Below are 18456 nucleotides of genomic sequence, written 5' to 3' on the forward strand. Positions count from 1 at the left end.
CTGCTCTGGAGAGGGCCTGGGTCACTGGAGCTTCCTGGCTTTCACTCGAGCCAGTGTAGGCCTCTGCCTCAAAGGAGGAAGTAGAGAATTAGAAGATGACACTCAGTGACCTTTTCTTGACTCTATGGGGCAGTACACAGGCACACATACCAATGTCCATACATGTTTGCATACACACAAATAAAAATACATTACAATGAAACGTCTTTAATAAAATTCCTAGTTCACCTTTATTAAAAAAAAGCTACTAAGATTATTGTGTAATACAATATTAAGGTTATAAATGGTGTCTTAAAAGTAGCCATAATGATAATGTTAAAACACTTCAGGACATTGGGTTGTATATTTGAGTTTAGTGTGTCTGAAAGTATTCTGTTTATAAAATCCCTGTATATAGAAACAATGGAAAAACAAATTTGCTGCAACTGAAAGCCAGAGACCACCAGATCGATCAAAAATGACCATGCGAGACTTCATATATTACCTTCCAGACAACAACCCCATGACGTAAGTAAGATTCATTTATGCTTTGTTTCATTGGGTATGTAATGATATGCCACTTTTATCAGTACAGTTTCATGTTGTTCAGATGCTTGTTGAATAATTCATAGCATTTGTATTATCCTTTAAAGATAAAATTTCTAACAAAATGAGTATGGGTGCATTTAGGTCTAAGCCTGTGCCCTTCTCCTGTGCTGTACTCACAGCCGTCCTATGTCAAGTAACTGTTCTCTGAGATGATAATGATGTCCTTTATCTGCAAGAGTTAAAGGGGCTTCTTGTTGTAGTTATTGGGCTATAGTGTAATTTCTATTTCTTATGGACTATAATGTGATATAAAGGAATATAGTTTTATGCCCTATTTCATTGGTAATGGTGTAGTTTAAGTTCTTCATGAACAGAGCTTTAGTTCTTTAATTAAAGTTACCCTTGGTAGAAGGGAGAAGGCAGAAATCTTACAAATCTTCAGGATAGTCCTCTTTTGTGTTCACCAGGTCTTTGGCCATGTTGCAGAAGGCCTGGAGATGAGTCACCTAGCTTGCTTCATTTCCCAGGGCCGACAGTCTCTTCACTATGGAGTTGGGGGCAGGGGATATTTCTTATTTAGGTCCCAGCAGGTTATTAGTACTTGATGAGTTTTTGACTGAATAATTCTCCCTATTATTTGTTTTTGGCTGGTGTGTGCTAGGAATCGATCTCATTCTCAGCCTTCACTGAGCTAATTGTCACTGGCTGAGCATGAATGACAAAAAATGATTGTTGAACATTGTTAATGAAATATTATGTATATTGTATTAAGAATGGAAGCTAAGAGAATTTCCTTTTCTGGCTATGAAGAGAATTGCTAAAATATTAATTTATTAAAAAGGATTCTTTTATTTGTACTTAACAGTTCTTCAGTGGAACAAGAAAAGAAAACTGAGAAATCCTTGGCTCCCACCCCAACAAGAGAGTGAGCATCTTCTTATTCTCTTATCAGTGTGTGCTTTCCTCTTGTTGCTGTGCAATAAATCAGGTCCACAAAGGTGCCCACCACTGACTTACACCTAGCCCTGGACACACTTATAAAATGAAGTCTAATGGTTCTTCCCTTTTCCTTTTCTTTCTGTTCTGTTCTTTGTGTATTTGGTGTGCATGTTATGTCTTGTGCTTGTGTGTCTTGTAAGGATATGTGTCTGTTTTCCTCAGTTGTGTTTCACTTTATGTAATAATGCAAGGTCTCTTGTTGATTTTGTCTTGTGTGTCTAGTCAGCTTGTCTCTGAAATCCCTTGTCTATGCTTTTTGAGTGCGGGCTGCTAGTCCTGTCCATCTTTTACATGAGTTTTGAGGATTCAGACTCCATTCCTCACACTTGGTGGGTGAGCACTAGCCACTGAGCACCAACCCTTAAATGGAGCTTTGTGTACATTTGATTGCTTCTTAAAAATAGGATCATGTAAGAGTAGAAATCCTCAGGACAGCTGGGGCTACATAAAGAAAACCCTGTCTTGTAAAAGGAAGAGAAGCTTTAGCTGGGGATAGTAGTAACTCATGTGTTAATCTCGGTGCTTGAAAAGCTGAAGCCAGAGGATCCCAGGTTGAAAGTCAATCTTTACTACTAAGGTGTAAAATTATTCTTGGAGAGATGTGAATAAATATCTCCTCACCCCAGATAGGGGACTGGTGACAAACCATCAGTAAAGATACCACCAAAGTCCAACTTGGGACTTTTTAGTTTTTAATAGAGTTTTTTTTTTTTTTTTTTTTTTTTTTTCTGTGTAGCCCTGGTTGTCCTGTATCTTGCTCGGACTAGACTAGCATTGAACTCATAGAACTGACCTGCCTCTGCTCCTGAGTGCTGGGATTAAAGATGTGCACCACCACTATCCAGTGAAGCAATGAGTTTTATGGGTGTTAATTATCAAGAATATGAGTGAGGGGTTTCTTATAAGATCATAAATTGTCTCAAAGACAGCTATATCACCAAAGCCCACCCCAGCATGGACGATGGCTCCTGAAAGCTGGGAACCTAACATTCTTTACAACATGGAGGCAGTTCATCAGGCTGGAGATGGCCTTTCAGTAGTAGTCTTTACTGCTTCGGGTGGGAAGATTTAATTTATCTGGTCAGTTTTAGGGACTTCATGAAGCCTTTGAGTTGTTGGTTCTTGAGCTTTACAGACTTCTCTGTAGGAATATCCAGTATCTTAAGCTTCTCACTCAGAGAAGTTATATTTTGAGGAAACTGTCACACGAAAGCTATATAGGGACAATCTGCCTCAGAAACACACACATAGGTCTATAATGTTTGTGTAATATATATGTAATTGACTAATACTATGACTTACATTTACATATGTACATATGTCCCGTGCTTGGGTGTACATGGGAGTGTCATAGCTTGTGGGGGTCATAGGACAGACAGCCTGAGATCAGTTCTCTTCCAACATGTGGGTTCCATGTATTGAACACAGGTGTCAGGCTTGACAACAAATGCCTTTCTTTACCAGTTGATCCTTCTCACTGGCCTAATGAGTTTTAAATTAAAAATGTTAAAATTGAGGTTTTTGTTTTATTTTGAGACAGGCCTTGGCTGGTCTAGAACTTGCCGTGTAGATTAGGCTGAGCCTTCAGTTTACAGAGATTAGTCTCCTGTGGCTCATAGTATTAGGATTAAAAGCATGCGTTACTGTGCCCAGCAAATTGGAAGTTGTTTGTTGTCAAAAACAGTAGCTTTACATGGTAAAAAATTGAAAAAGAATGAAGGGAATTGAAAAAAGTCATTCCACCTTTGTTTCTTTGTGGTTTAAAAATCTGTGGTTCCCAACCCCTACTCCTAAGCAACAAATGTTACCAATTAAAACAACACTTCTTATATTACGTATGTTTACTGTGTGTATGCAGTGTGTGTTTGTATGTGTGTGGGCACATGCATGCCGTGGTGAGTGTGGAGGTGAGAAAACAGTCTGTGGCAGGCAGTGTGCATTCTGGAGGTTGCACACTGCTGCTGCCGTGCAGTCAGGTTGTCAGGTTTTGTGGCAAGAGCCATCTCAACTGCTCACCAACTTTTAAATAGAGCATTTCAGATTCATAATTTATGTGTGCTTCAGTAAGACATTAAAAGATAATGTAGAAAGAGTTGGATTAATTTTTTTAAAAAACTTAAGTTATAATGGATGGGAACAAGAAGTTCCGATGGACTTTCACACATGTGGCTGACTGACTACCTGAGAGCATCTGGGTGTGCATCTGTGTAATCCCAGCAATTGAGAAGCTGAGTTATGAGTACCAGGATATTTTGAGCTTCAAAGCAAGAGCCTGCCTCATAGATCAAAGAAGAAAAAACAAAACTAAAAAAAGATACGCTAGTTTACATATTTCAGAAAGCTAGAAAAGTAGATATTGTATGTTTTTATCATAAAGCATTGAGAAAAGACTGACAAGATAGAAATGTTTACCTAAGTTAAGCATACTATATTGAAGTATCATATAGTATTATTGTGCTCTACAGTTTTCATGTGTTTCTGTATGAGTTAAAAGATGGTTCAGCAGTTAAGAGGACCTGGGTTGGATTGCTAGTACTATGTGGTAACTCACAACCATCTGAAACTTCAATTTTTCTAGGCATTCACACTGTGCACATACACACATACAGGCAAAAAGCCATACACATAAAATAATAAAAATAAAAATAGCTTCCAAAAAGATAAGACAAGGAAAAACTTTGTTTGGCTGTAAGTTCTGTTCTTTCTGTTCCGCAGTCCAGGGGGAAGAGTCTCTTAATTTTAGGTAAGCACAACATTATTAACCCATAGGACTGTTCTGAAATAAAGTTAGGAAGGAAGTGTTAAGGGTTTTGTTAATTCTGTTGTAACTGTGGTTTACTAATGCTTTATTAAGGTAGAAAGGTAACATTTGTTTGTTTATTTTCTATTATCATTGGCCGCAAACCCAAGGTATGCTATAAACCACTGAGTTACATGGCTTACGGTACCATTGGTTTATTTTAAAAGAGAGTGAACATTTCTTATTGTTATTTTGTAAGATTCCTTATTAAATGTTACCAAATTACCAGGTGGTGATAGTGCATGTTTTTAATCCCAGCACTCAAGATGCTGAGGCAGGAGGAAAGCAGAGAGGTCTCTGTGAATTTGAGATTAGCCGAGTCTACAGAAAGAGTTCCAGGACAGCCAGGGCTACAACAGTGAATCCCTATCTTGAAAAAAAAAAGTTACCAGATAAAATTAGATAGAAATCTTATCTCCTCTGCCACCCCACCCAATGTATCCATCCATCCATTTATTTTGAGTCAAGGTCTTAAGGTAAAGTTCATAGTGGCCTAGAACTCTTGGTTCTCTTCACTGGTCTCCTTAGTGCCAAGATTACCTTGTGTTTCACCATGCTTGGCAGAGTAACTGTGTCATGTGGTATTTTCAGTTAAGTTATAGAGAAGTTTTGAAATAGCGGATGTTTGTTTTTTTTAATAACTTGTTTTGAGTTCATACTATTCAGGAAATACTGTTTTGTTGCTAAGGTAACTATGTTTCCATTTTAGTAGGCAAGAAAATCAGAGCACTCAAGATGCTAATGATAATGAAGAAGGGGAAGAGGAGGTAGATGATGGGCCACTTCTGGTTCCTCGAGTGAAAGTGGCAGAAGATGGCTCTATTATTTTAGATGAAGAAAGGTGAGTGAAGGAGATGGGGCGGGAGGGAGGGAGGGAGGGAGGGAGGTAGGTGAGGGTGAAGAACAAAGAGTCATGACTTTTTAACCAACCGCCGCTGAATATTTTAAGCAGAAATTGGACTAAATTAATTTGTAATTTTAGCATGTCTTGCATGAGATGTTATTCTTCTTCTCTCTTATCTGTCAACCAAACTTTGTTTACTCGTCACCTTGCTGCTAAGCCAGTCCAGCTGCTGAACAGCTGTGTGCTGTTACCCACTGAGGATGGATTTCTAGGCTTGATTCAGTCTTGAAGTTGGTATTTAGATTTTTTGTATTATTCATTAATTTTACTTTATTTTATTTTATTTTTTTTTAATTTTTGAGACAGGGTCTCTCATTGTGTAGTCCTGGCTGGCCTGAGACTTGCTTCATAGACCAAGGATCCACCTTTCTCTGCCTTCCAGTACTATTTCAAGTGTGTGTCATCATACCTTGTTCTAATTCGACTTTCGGTGGATGGTTGATCTCCAGGAACTTGAGTTACGTGTGGTTGTGAGCTGTCTGATGTGGGTGCTGGGAACTTAATTTGGGTCCTCTGGAAGAGCATTAAACACTGTTTTTGATTTTTGTTCCTTTTTTGGGGTGTGTGTGTATTTTGATTTTGTAATTTCTTAAGAGTTTCAAATTTCGTACATGTCGTATTTCCAGATCAACTTCCTTCCTTTTTTTAATTTAAAGCCTTCTAGACCAATGAGTGCTACCCAGATACTCTTGGATGTATGATATTTGAGCATGGTAACTTCCTAGGCGGGATTCTTAGAGAAAACTCGCTCTCCCTTTCCCAGTTATTGCTGCACACGTATGGGTGAGGTCTCATGTTTATCTCCCCTCTGCTTGCTGGGATTGGTCTAGCTTGGGCTTGTAAAGCTTGCGAGCATGCTGTAATGGTCACTGTGAACGTATATGTGCAGCTGCACCTTGCTATATGTCCTTGTAGTCATCCTGGCTCTTACGCTCTTTCCACCCTTTCTTCCAGCGTGATTCTTGAGCTGTGACAGGGGTATGTGTTATATATGTCCCACTGACGGCTGGATAGTGTGCCTTTCATTCTCTGCACTGTGGCCTTGTAGATCTCTGCTACTCTTCATCTACTGCAAATAGAAGTTGAGGGTTGAGAGTTGTATTGAGGTATAAGTCAAATAACGATGGCTGTAACACTAAGTCTTTAGGAACACCAAGCAGGTCTTAACTACTGACCAGTCTCTCTAGCTCTAAAGTGTACATTTTCTATGGGATCAGGAAACAGAGAAATGAAATGTTTTTGGAGTTTAATTAGTAAAAGTGTATATAAATTTAAATTTGACTATAATAGGTATAAATGCAGTGCTGATAAATATTTCTATGTGATGGTGATTTTACATGTCAGTAATAGTTAAAGAGATAGTAGCCCAGGAGGCATTTAGAAATCCACTGACCAAAACCAGGTGTGATGGTACATGCCTGCAGTCTTAGTACTTGGAAGTAGAGGTAGGTGACTAGGAATTCAAGACTGTCCTCTGCTAGATAGCAAGTTCCAGGCAAGCCTGACAACATAAAGCCTGGTCTGTAAAACAGACAGGCAGATAGACAAACAGACACACAAAAAAGACACTAGAACAGTTCCTTTAGGTAGTCCAAAGGTATTTTGAAAATGCTATGACTGAAAACAGGTTGGCATTCATTTCCGTACCTTAGAAATCACATTTGGAAAATATATTTTAAATTTATTATCCTTTTTCAAATATATATTGTATTCTCTATATTAACTGGTGTGTAAATTTTAAAATACAGTAATTAAACCTCATCTACCATTGTTTTTCATACTTGCCTTTTTAGTGTGACTATATTTGAAAATGTCTTTCTTTCAGTTTAACTGTAGAAGTTTTGAGAACAAAAGGCCCCTGTGTTGTTGAGGAGAATGATCCTATATTTGAGCGTGGCTCCACAACTACTTACTCCAGCTTTAGGAAAAACTACTACTCAAAGCCATGGTCCAATAAAGGTAACTAATTCTCATTAAAAGTTCTTTGCTGTTCTTTGTGAATGAGAGGAACTTTTATTTAAGCTTCCGACTTGTAAATAAAATGTAAACTGTCATGTTTTCTGCTCACTTAATTTTATTGGTCCCCCTTCCCCTACTATATATCTTTGACTTTCCACTAGAAATCATTAGCATTTTGATCTTTGTGCCTGGAATCTTTTTCAAACTATACCAAGAAACCTCTTTTAAGTGAATAATGGACAGTGTTTCTGTGTAAGCACTAACCATTTGTGCCAGTGGATCCTTGTGATTGTGGGATCTCATATCACCATAATCCTCGAAGATGTACAGGGTTCCCCCAGCAGTCATGATGCATGCCTAGAATGCAACAGTGAGGAGGCTTAGGCAGGGGAGCGGGGGAGTGGGAGGCCAGGCTGGGGTAAACACGAGAACAACAGAGTACACAGTACGTATTTCATGGTGTTCCTTACTGCTTACTTTTTAGCATAAATATAGTTTTTAAGCATGGCAGGATATAGGGCAAGAGGAATTTTTCAGTACTTCCCTCCTGTGACTGTTACCAACCTGGTTTTTAAAAATTTTTATTTATTTAAGGTAAATTTTGTTAGGCTTGTTACATTTTCCCTCACTTCCTCCTTCCCTTTCCCAATGTTATAAAACACTACGACCCCTTTAGTCCAGTGAACATTTTTCCAAGTGTCTGTCTGTCTCTTTCTTTCTCTCTTTCTCTTTCTCTCATTCTTTTCTGCTACTCAGTATTTTATTTCTTACAAGTGTCCAACACAAAAACCCCATCAATTCATATTTTACCAATTGTCTATAAAGTGTTCTTTTCTTATAGTTTTGCCTATAATATTATAAGTTTTACTAGCTTATAGAAATCTAATATTCTAAAATAATTCTTTAGATTACTATACATTTGCTTGTTAGCAATAAGATCCAGCATCTAGTATTTTCAGATTAAAATTTGCCTTAATATTTAAAACAATTTTAAATTTACATATATTTTGATCATAGTCTTCCTCCTAAATTTGTACAGATCTCTGCCTCCCTACTTACCCAAGTTCTTTTTTAAAAAACCAAAAAACCAAAAATCCAATAAAACAAAACTCCCAAAACCTACAAAGCAAAATACGACATCATCCAGAAAGAAAAAGAGCCCACCAAAACCTACCAAACTGCAACCAAGTGAAAGCACACATACACACAAACTGTGGGTCCATTATTTGTTGGTCAGTTACTCCTGAACATGAGATCTTCCTGGAATGGTTGATCTACCCAGTGTCGTTCCAGTGGAGAAAACTGGTTTTCCCTCTCCTAGCAAGTATAAATGACAGTTTGTTAACCTTTACCCAAGTAGCTATGTTTACATTCATTCATTTTTTTAAATATAATAAGAAAAAGCAAAAACTTTCACATCAAAGTTGAACAAGACAAACCCACATAAGGAAAAGAGACCAAGGGAGGGCACAAGTGTGAGAAACCCAGGCATCCCTTAAAACCACTAGAGGCAGAGCTGTAAGTGCAGGGACCTGGTGCAAACCTGTGCAGGCCCTGGCCATGCTGCCTCAGTATCTGTGAATTCATATGCGCCTTGCTTAGGTTAATTTAGAAGACCTTGTTTTCTCGCTGTCCTCTAACCCCTCTGGCTCTTACAGTCTTTCTTCTTCCTCTTCCAAGGGGTTCCCTGAACCCTGAGGGGGAGATTCGATGGAGACATCCCTTTTAGGGCTGAGTGTTCCACAGTCTCTAGTTCTGAGTATTGTCTGGCTGTGAGTCTCTGTATTTGTTCCCATCTGCTGCTGCTGATGACAGAGCAAGGAAACGATCAATGAGTACAGTAGAGTATCACTAGGAATCATTTGAGTACTATTTTTTTTTTCCTTTTAGACCAGTATTTGATTTTGCCCTAGGTCCCTGGGCTATCTATTCTTAGGTTCATGGTCATACAAACAGCGTTAGATATGGATTCCATCCCATGTGGGCCTTAAGTCAGATCAATTATTGTTTTGTTACTCTCTTCAAGTGTTTTTCATTGTGCTTCTGGTAGCTTTAGGAAGTTCTCCCAGGACTGGTCCTTCATTTCTGGCTAGCATTTACATGGTTTTATAAACTCTTTATTTCCGGAGACCTCTTTGTCTCATTTGGTTTAATGCCTGATTGGATGTGCCTCTGTCCCAGCAGGCACATATGATGATCAGGCTTGTGGGGCCACTTTGGAATGGGAGTGCAAACTTTTTAATTGTCTCCTGGGACACCTACTTTGCTTTCTTTGTTGTCCCTGTGAGGTGCAGAACAAGAGTCAGGGGGGATCAGTCCAGACTACATCGGATGTACTACATGGTGCGAGGCACTATGAGGAAATCTGGTCCTGTCAGGTGGAGTTCACAAGCTATGGCTCATATTCCATGATTGAGGCAGAACTCAGGCCTAGAAACTTGTACCACACATGTCAGGAGTCCTGGAACTCTTAGCAGTTCTTGTGACCATAGCCTCCTGAGTTCTGAGATTGTGGAGTGTATCACTGCAATTACCTGTGGGGATAGTTTGATGTTTTACTGAGTTTCTTTTCAATGAAATTAAGTACTCTATAACTTATTTTAACTAAGTTTTTAATATGTAATTGTATATAACTGAGTTATTTTTGTCTGAATGGAAAAATTAACTTTGTTATCTTTTATTTTTACAGAAACAGATATGTTTTTTTTAGCCATCAGCATGGTAGGAACTGACTTTTCTATGATTGGACAACTTTTTCCTCACAGAGCAAGGATAGAAATTAAGGTAAAGTATACCTATAACATTTATTGGTTAGAAAGACTAAAAACAATTACTAAGGTTTTTTCTTTTAACTTACTTTACAGTCATTTGTTCTCTATTGTATTTGTGTTTATGTGTGACACTGATTTTTGAATGGTTTCTCAATTTTAGTATAGTTATATCTCCTAAACTTTTACATGACTTTTAAAATGCATTTGAGAACTATGGATAAAGATACTGAAATTTAAGAGTTAATGAAAATAGAAGGAAGATGTATCAGAATACTTAGAGGTAGAGTAGCTTTATGACTATAAAGTCTCTGAGATTTTCTGGGATGATATGGAAAGTGCTGAGTGTGTGTTACTGAGCTGAGTATTGCTGTCTTAGTGAGTGACCACCAACATTGTGAACAGTGGAAGTGCTGTCAGGTACAAATGTACTGTGCCTGGGGGGATGAGCTTTGTGTGGTTGCTGAGAAACTGTATATACGCTTGCTGGTAGGAGTGTGTCTGGGTTCCCTCATTCTGTGTTACCATAGTGTATTCCCAGTTAACAATGGGAGATTCTCCCAATCATCTGTCTTTCCCTTAATTCCCCATCTCATCATGTTTGCCACATTAGTGATAACAACCAATCAGGAAGGTAAGAATTTGGGTGCCCTTAAAGTACACTAGACTTGATTGCCCAGGAACATTTTGTAGTGGCATCCTGTAGTGTGGTATCACAGCCTCACTGGATTTCTGTTAAGAGGTGAGAAGCTTGCTTGTTTATGTGTGTGTGTATGTATATATGTATGTATGTATTTTTGTTTTGAGACAGAATTTCTCTTGTCACTCTGGGTGTCTTCAAACATAGAGATTCACCTGCCTCTGAGTGCTGGGATTGAAGGCATGCTCTACCAGGCCTGGCTCCTGCTTGTATTCTTTATGTTCTAATGTTGATCTTGGTTAAAAAGATCACAATATTAAAGTTTTATGAAGGCGAAAATTTGATTAGAGGTAGAGCTTCTCCAATAATCTGATTAATTAATAGTGTTTGCCACTTGCTTATTTCTTTCAGAAAACATTTAGGTTCTTCCCTTAAAAGGTTAGTGTAATTCCAGCAGGTCTTTGGGTGAAGTGTACAGAAGTGAAAATGCTCTGTTTCTAAGACTAGTGAAGTACATCTTGTTGATTCCTTCATGTTGAAGTAACCTTAATGTCAATGGAACCGATTCCATGTGGTTATACTATATTCCATTTATGTATTGCAGAGATTTGCTACATTTTCTTTCTTTTTTAAAAACCTTTAAAAATTATTATAATTTTAAAAATTTATTTATGTATGTCACTGTCTTCAGCCACACCAGAAAAGGGCAACAAAACCCATTACAAATGGTTATGAACCACCATGAGATTGCTGGGAATTGAACTCAGGACCTCTGGAATAGCACTCAGTGCTCTTAACCGCTGAGCCATCTCTCCAGCCCTAAACATTATTTTTATTTTATGTGTATGGGTATTTGCCTGCATGTATACCTGTGTGCCTAGTGTCTTTGGAAACCAGCTAGGGCTGGAGTGGGGAGCCACCGTGTGGGTGGTGGAGATTGATCCAGGTCCTCTGGAAGAGCGGCCAGTGCTACTGTTGATCCTTTGGCCCTCTCCCAAGCCTCCATATTACATTGTTTTGAAGAATTTTTACCACTTCATTCAGGAGCCATATTGGTTTGCATTTTTCTTTTTTCTCTTCTTGAGTGCTGGTACTGAGTTTGTGTTTTATCACCAAGCTCTATCACTTGTCCCTGTAATAGTCTTTCCGAGTTCTCGTGCTGTTTGATAGTGTTTGCTGCAGTGATCAGGGACGTGCGCCGCTTGCTTATTCTGGAACAATTTAAGATTAGCACTGTTTCTCCTTCAGTGTTTGATGGGACTTAACAGTGAAGCCAGAATCTGATTTATTTATTTATTTTTTTATTTTTAATGGTGAAAGTGTTTAGATTATAATTCTTCATACCTGCAAAGATGTTCAGGTTTTTAGTTTTAGTTAAGCCTGCAGTCCCCGCTTCTAGTGAGGCTGAGGCTGGAGGATCACTGCAGCCTAAGAATTTAAGCCAGGCTGAACAACACAGACCCTACACAGGTCCTTTTCCTCCACAAATAAAGATGCTTGTGTTTCTGGGCAATGGTGGCAAACACCTTTAATCCCAGCACTTGGGAGGTAGAGGCAGGGGGTCTCTGAGTTTGAGGCTGGCCTGGTCTGTGGAGTACAGAAAGACTAGGACAGCTAGGGCTGTTAGAAAAACCATGGTTTGTTTTGGTGGAGAGGGGAAGGTAAAGGATTCTTGTGAAAATTTTGATGCTGGATTATAGAGGTCATATCTATAAAAGCTTTCTTACTGTTGTCATTTAACATTTGTAGGATTTGTAGTGATAACCCTCTTTGATTTATTTTTCTATTTCCTCTGCCACTGATCTATCCTCTTTAAATTTGTCTTTGTTTAGGATGTTTTGAGACAGGGCTTCATTTTGTAACCCAGGGTGGCTTCCAAATTTGATCCTTCTCACTTAGCTGATAATCCTTCTCTAAGGGCTTATAATTTTAAAAATGTCCTTTGTAGTAGTGTAGATGTGGTGGTACGTGCCTGTCATTCTAGTATTCAAGAGTAGACAGGAGAACAGTGAGCTTAAGGCCTGCTTTGGGCGCATGAAATCCTGCCCTAAAAGACGACAAATAAATAAACAAAACTTAGAAAACATGTCTGGGGCCATGACTTAGCTAGTAAAGCTCATGTCTTGCAAGCGTGCAGATCCGAGTTTGACTCCTGAGCATCCATGTAGGATGTGGGGCATGGTGATACATGCCTGTAATCCCAAAACTCAAGAGTAGTCAGAAAGATTAGAAATTAATGGTGATTTTTGAGTTAAATAGTGTACTTTAGGCCACACTAGAGTACATTAGTCCTTGTCTCCAAAAAAAATTCTGTCTTTTATAATGTATATAGGTTTTTAAAAATCTACTTTAGCTAGGGATCTTCATACTTCAGCCTCTGTTCTAGCCCACTGAAGGAGAGAAAGATGGTTCATAAGAATAAGGGAGATATAAACCTGTTTAGAAGTAATTCTTTGGGGCAATTCCAATCTTTGTTGTCAGGATACTAGCAGTAGTCCAGTCTAAAGTACCAAACATGAATCAGTAGCAATAGTCTAGTCCAATCAGCAAACACCAAACTCAAATCAGTAGCAGTGACTTGATCCAGAGAAAACCGTGAGGCTTGGCCAAAAGGGTCAAGAGGCAGCTGGAATACCACAAGAAGGTCTTTGGTACATTTCTCTCTATGAAGTCATAACAAGCAAAGATTAGTGAAGACCAGCAAAGCATTGCAAGGTGTACCAATGCCAGTGCATGGTTCACTGTATGTTGGGTTCTATTTATACTCTTTCCAAAACATCACATGTCCTTTTAAGCGTCTGTTTAAGCAAAATGTCCTCTTGAGGAAAACATCTTCTCACATGTCTCCTCCAGCAAAACATCCTCCCGTGTGCCATCTTCTTGAAAAATAACACATGACACAACTGAGTCTCTAAAGAAACCAGAAATTTATATATATAAAATTTGGAATTATATATAAATGAGATAAACTTGGGTTTAAAATTTTTCCTAATTACAGACTCTCCTCTATTACACTAAAAAGCATTTTGGAATAATAATATAAAATGTCTAGCGTTAGGAGTATTTTAGGTTGGATAAAATTAGTGTTGGCCTAATTGACTAGGTTTATCAGATTTTTTTTGTGGTAGTCAACTGTTGTTTTTATTTAAAATCTATTTAGCATGTGTGCATGTGTGTCTTGAGTATGTGTATAGTCCCACTTATTCCTAGTGAGTATATGCAAGTGATAGGCTCACTCATGGCAGTTGGTTCTTTCCACCTTTAGATCAGTTCTGGATATTGACATGAAGCTGTCAAGCTTGGCCCACGGTTACTTTCTGTGTGCCATAAATCTAGCTTTATTGTTTTATTTCTGTTGTTGATAGTAAAGATAAGTATAGGAAAATTTGTATGAATCTTTCATCTTTATTACAAAAAGGTTTATAAATTATGTTTATTTAGAGTATGTGTCTGTGTTTGAGTCTGTATGTTTGCCTAGGGTGTGCACATGTTCATTTGAAGATCAGAAGATAGCTTCTGGGTATCTTAGTTCCTCCTTCTCCCATGTGGGTTCTGAGAATCAGATGAAGGTTGTCCTTTACCTGCTGACCAGTCTCACTAGCTCCTCAATCCTCATTAAATTTTTTAAACATTATTTTATATGTAGTGGTGTTTTGCCTGTGTCTATGTATGTGTCACATGTGCGCAGTGAGGAGTCCAGAAGAGAGCATTACTTCTCTGAATTGGAGTTATAGGTGGTTGTGAGCCACTAAGTGGCTGCTAGATATTGAACATAGGTCCTTGAAAGAACAGCCAGCGCTCTTACCCATTGAGCCCTTTCTCTAGCCCTCAATCCTCATTGTTAAGTAACTAAAGCTTTAAAAAACTTAGCCTGTTGGCTAGGCTATACCATTTAATAAGGAATAGTATGTTTCATAGAGTTTCACATTAATGCTTACTAATTAGAAATATTCCTTGTGTAATGGCAGAACATTACTATAGATCTTTTTGTTGTTAACAGAATAAATTTAAGCGTGAAGAAAAAACAAATGGATGGAGAATAGACAAAGCATTCCGTAAGTATTAAAGCATTCCTTCACAAAGTATGATTCATAGAGATTGAGAAATGACCAACACTTTGTCTTTGCCTCTAGTGTGTTTAGATTCATTCTCATATTGTCATTAAAAATAAGAATGGAAGCTTTTCTATTTTGCTTTTTTAAGATAAGGTCTTGCTGTATATTCCAGGCCAGTCAGGAACTTTTGATCCTTTTGCCTTAGCCTCCAAGTGCTAGCTTTACACCTGTGCACCATTGTGTCTGAGGTTTTTTGTTTGTTTTGTTTTGTTTTTGAGACAGTGTCACACTGTGTATCTCTGTTGTTTTGGAACTCACTATGTAGAGCAGGCTGGCTCAAACTCACATATCAGTCTATCTTCCAAGTGCTGGGTGTTTGTTTCTCAGTTTTTTATTTAACAGTATGAGTTTGGTAGTTGCTGCAAATCTTTAAGCAAAGAATTGGCCCAAATATCCAGAAGCTGGTAAGCTCATGAGTCTCTATGGTAATCGATGCTGATTACTTTGTGTCCGTGCATATATGACTGTGCGTGAGTGTGTGGCTCAGAGGACAGCTTGCAGAAGTTGCCCTTCTTCCCTCATGTGGGTCTGGGCTAAATTTGGGCTGCCAGGCTTGCTAGTAAGTGCCTTTATGAGCTGAGTCATCTCACTGGCCTCTGAGTGGTTTTTATTGGGAAGGAACTATGTTCAAGAGACAGTTTATGGAAAATAGATTGCCATAGTTGATTCCTTTAGTTGGCAGCCAGTCATTGAGTCACAGCACCTATTACCTGTGTACTCTGGTTGCTCTTGAAGATGTGCTGGTGAATAAGGCAGGTGAGAGTCTGCTTGGACAGGCCTGAATTTAAATGGATGAGGGATATTGATAAGCAAATATCAGGTAGTGATTGAGTTCTTAGGAGGAAGAAAAAGGAATTAGGCCTCATTGCTTATATTATCCTCAGTGAAGTTCTTTATGAACAGGTAACATTTTAATTTCGATCTGATTTAAAAGAACAATAGGAAACTTGTAGCTTCTAAATAATACCTTCATTACAATTAATTTTTTTGTAAGTCTACAGAAAGACTACAAAAGATCTGTAAATAAAAACAAAAAATTTATTTAAAATAGCTTAAAATAGTTTTTTTTTGGTTTTGGAAGGTTTTTATGAATAAATAATTATCAGCTTTTCATAATATATCTGTTTATTTAGTTATGAAATTAGCTGAAGTGCAAAATTTTTTTATTTCTAAATAAAATTTAATATAAATTTCTTTTAGAGACAGGGTCTCGCTGTTTATCTCTGGCTGTCCTGGAACTCTCTACATAGACCAGGATGGACTCAAATTCATGAGATCCACCTGCTTCTCAGATGCTAGGGTTAAAGTTGTACATCACCATGCTTGTCTAAAAAAATTTTTTTAAGGTTGTTTTGTGTGTACATGTTGAGTACCTGCATATATGTGTGTGTGCCATGTGTGCCCACAGTGGACGGAAAAGTGTATTGAATCCTCTGGAACTGAAGTTGTGAGCTGCTATGTGGGTTCTGGGAATTTAACCCATCCCTCACCAAGGGCAGTGAGTACGCTTAACTGCCAAGGCATTTCTTAAGGTCCAAAATAAAAATGTCCCCACCTTTCTATTCTCTTTATGTAGCCCTGGCTTGCTTGGAACTCAGCTTGTAGACTGCACTGGCCTCAAACTCACAGAGATTCATTTGCCTCTGCCTCCTGAGTGCTGGGGTTAAAGGTGTACACCCTCATCCCCTGCTCAAAATAAAGTTTCTTAATTAAAGTTAGCCCCAGGGCTGATTTTAGGGGGAACTAATTCATGTGTGGTTCAGAGAGTATCCACTGTATAGCACATGGGTTTATTTTCTGAGTAGACACTGTGGTAGATGAGTATGGGTCTGATGCCCAGTGTTTCATTGTGTCTTCAGGGCAAGTGTTCCAAGTTCCTGAAAGATCTGGAATATTGTAGATAGGGGAGCTTTTCCATTTTAAAATTGGAGAAACTTTCCACTGGGCTTAATAATATATAGAGCTCATTATTTTGTTTTTCTTTCTGTATTATCATTTGAAGTAGGAAATTAAAGAATTAAAGAAAAGCTTTGGTAGCTTTTATAAAAAGATTTATGTGTATGAATGTACACATACATGTATATTCACTATTTACATGTATTGTATCCTCGAAGGTCAGGAGTGAGCGTTGTGGTCTTTGAAACTGGAGTTATGGATGCTTATGACCCACCTGTGAGTGCTGGGAATTGAACCTGCATCCTCTGCAAGAGCGTAAATACTCTAAACCTCTGAGCCATCTCTCCAGCTTCCCTCGGGTCCTGTATTTTTAAGTCCTCTAGAACCACTTAAAAATTGTTTATTGGTTCTCTGAGTACTAGTTCATCGTCGTATAGAGTCAGAACAGATTACTGTTTAATATGTACCTCTTTCTGAGGCAGTTTTGTCATCTTTCTGTACATTCACCAGAATTTAAATGGAACGTTTAAGGAAGGATTGCTTTGTAGATATGTTCCTGGTTGGTTTATTAATTGTTCTCTCTAATGTTGTACAGTTGACAGTGGCAGTATTTTTAATTTCATTGGACTGTTTTACATTTTATATTTACTTCCTATTTTATTGATGCTTAGAATACATAGTGAAGTGTTTATAGGGCTGGAGAGATGGTTCAGCGGTTAAGAGCACTGTCTAGTCTTCCAGAGGTCATGAGTTCAATTCCCCATAACCACATGGTGGCTCACAACCATCTATAATGTTGCAGCAGTTGGAATATAAAGAGTGCATGTTGTAATTATAAGGCATTTGGAGGATGTGTTAGCTTTCTACAGTTATGTTTGGGGCTGAAAATTGAACCCAGGTTCTTGTGCCATTTAGTGCATGTGCTCTATTATTGAACTACCTCCTGGCCCTATATTTGCCACTTGATGTAATTGATACACATAGTGCAAAGTGTAATTTTAATATTAACAAAAAAAAAACCCCTAATAACCAGCACCCTGTTACACATAGACTGTTTGATCAGTTGAGAAGCTCCTTTGTTCCCTTCCTTTGGTAGCCCCAAGGAAACTGCTATTTCCATTTGAGTTACCATGGACTAGTTTAGCATGTTTTAAATCATCTAATTCATTGAATGAATAATGTAATACTTGATGTCTGGTTTCTTTTACTTTTATTTTTACAATTTGTTCATTTTATTGCTTATTTCAGTAGTTTGATCCATTTGTTAGGTTGGTTCAAAAGTAATTTTAGCTTTTTGCATTATAGAAATTATTTTATTTTGATTACATTCTTAAATAAGGTTACATTATGTTATTTTAATGCATATTTCTCACTTTATAATCTTGTACTAATGACTTATTACCTGTTTATAATGAAAATCACATTAGACAAAAAGCAAATTCAAGATACTCTTTTAAATTTTTTCAAGATTTTATTTTTTATATTCCTGAATGTTTATCTGTGCAGTCTGTACAGAGAACAGAAGTGGCTGTCAGATTCCCTGAAACTGGAGTTAGTTACACTTGGTTGTGAGCTACTCGGTAGATGTTGGATTTAACCTTCAAGGATCAGTGTCTTGGTTAGGGTTACCGTTGCTGTGATGAAATACCATGCCCAAAGCTACTTTGGGAGGAAAGAAAGGTTTATTGGCTGTGCTTCTGTATTACTGGTCATCACTGAAGGAAGTCAGGATGGGTTCTCAGAGGGCAGGTACCTGGAGGCAAGAGCTGATGCAGACGTCTTGGAGGAGTGCTGCTTACTGGCTTGCTCTTCATGGTTTGCTCCTACTGCTTTTTTATAGAACCCAG

At 38.1% G+C, this 18456-nt stretch overlaps 1 protein-coding gene across 2 annotated transcripts in view; it reads left to right on the forward strand.

Annotated features, from left to right (window-relative positions):
• Bdp1 (B double prime 1, subunit of RNA polymerase III transcription initiation factor IIIB) overlaps positions 1-18456 on the forward strand; it is a 90226-nt gene that overhangs the window by 5948 nt on the left and 65822 nt on the right. Inside the window, exons 3-8 of one of the 2 annotated variants that reach the window (XM_028790216.1) lie at positions 398-507; positions 1394-1453; positions 5037-5168; positions 7057-7190; positions 9880-9974; positions 14599-14653. In XM_028790216.1, coding sequence (XP_028646049.1) covers positions 398-507; positions 1394-1453; positions 5037-5168; positions 7057-7190; positions 9880-9974; positions 14599-14653 — 586 coding nt within the window. The remainder of the gene's footprint in view (positions 1-397; positions 508-1393; positions 1454-5036; positions 5169-7056; positions 7191-9879; positions 9975-14598; positions 14654-18456) is intronic. The other variant, XM_028790217.1, reaches the window with a different exon arrangement.

Source organism: Grammomys surdaster, unplaced genomic scaffold (assembly GCF_004785775.1).
Source record: "Grammomys surdaster isolate TR1022 unplaced genomic scaffold, NIH_TR_1.0 125876, whole genome shotgun sequence".
NCBI lineage: Eukaryota > Metazoa > Chordata > Mammalia > Rodentia > Muridae > Grammomys > Grammomys surdaster.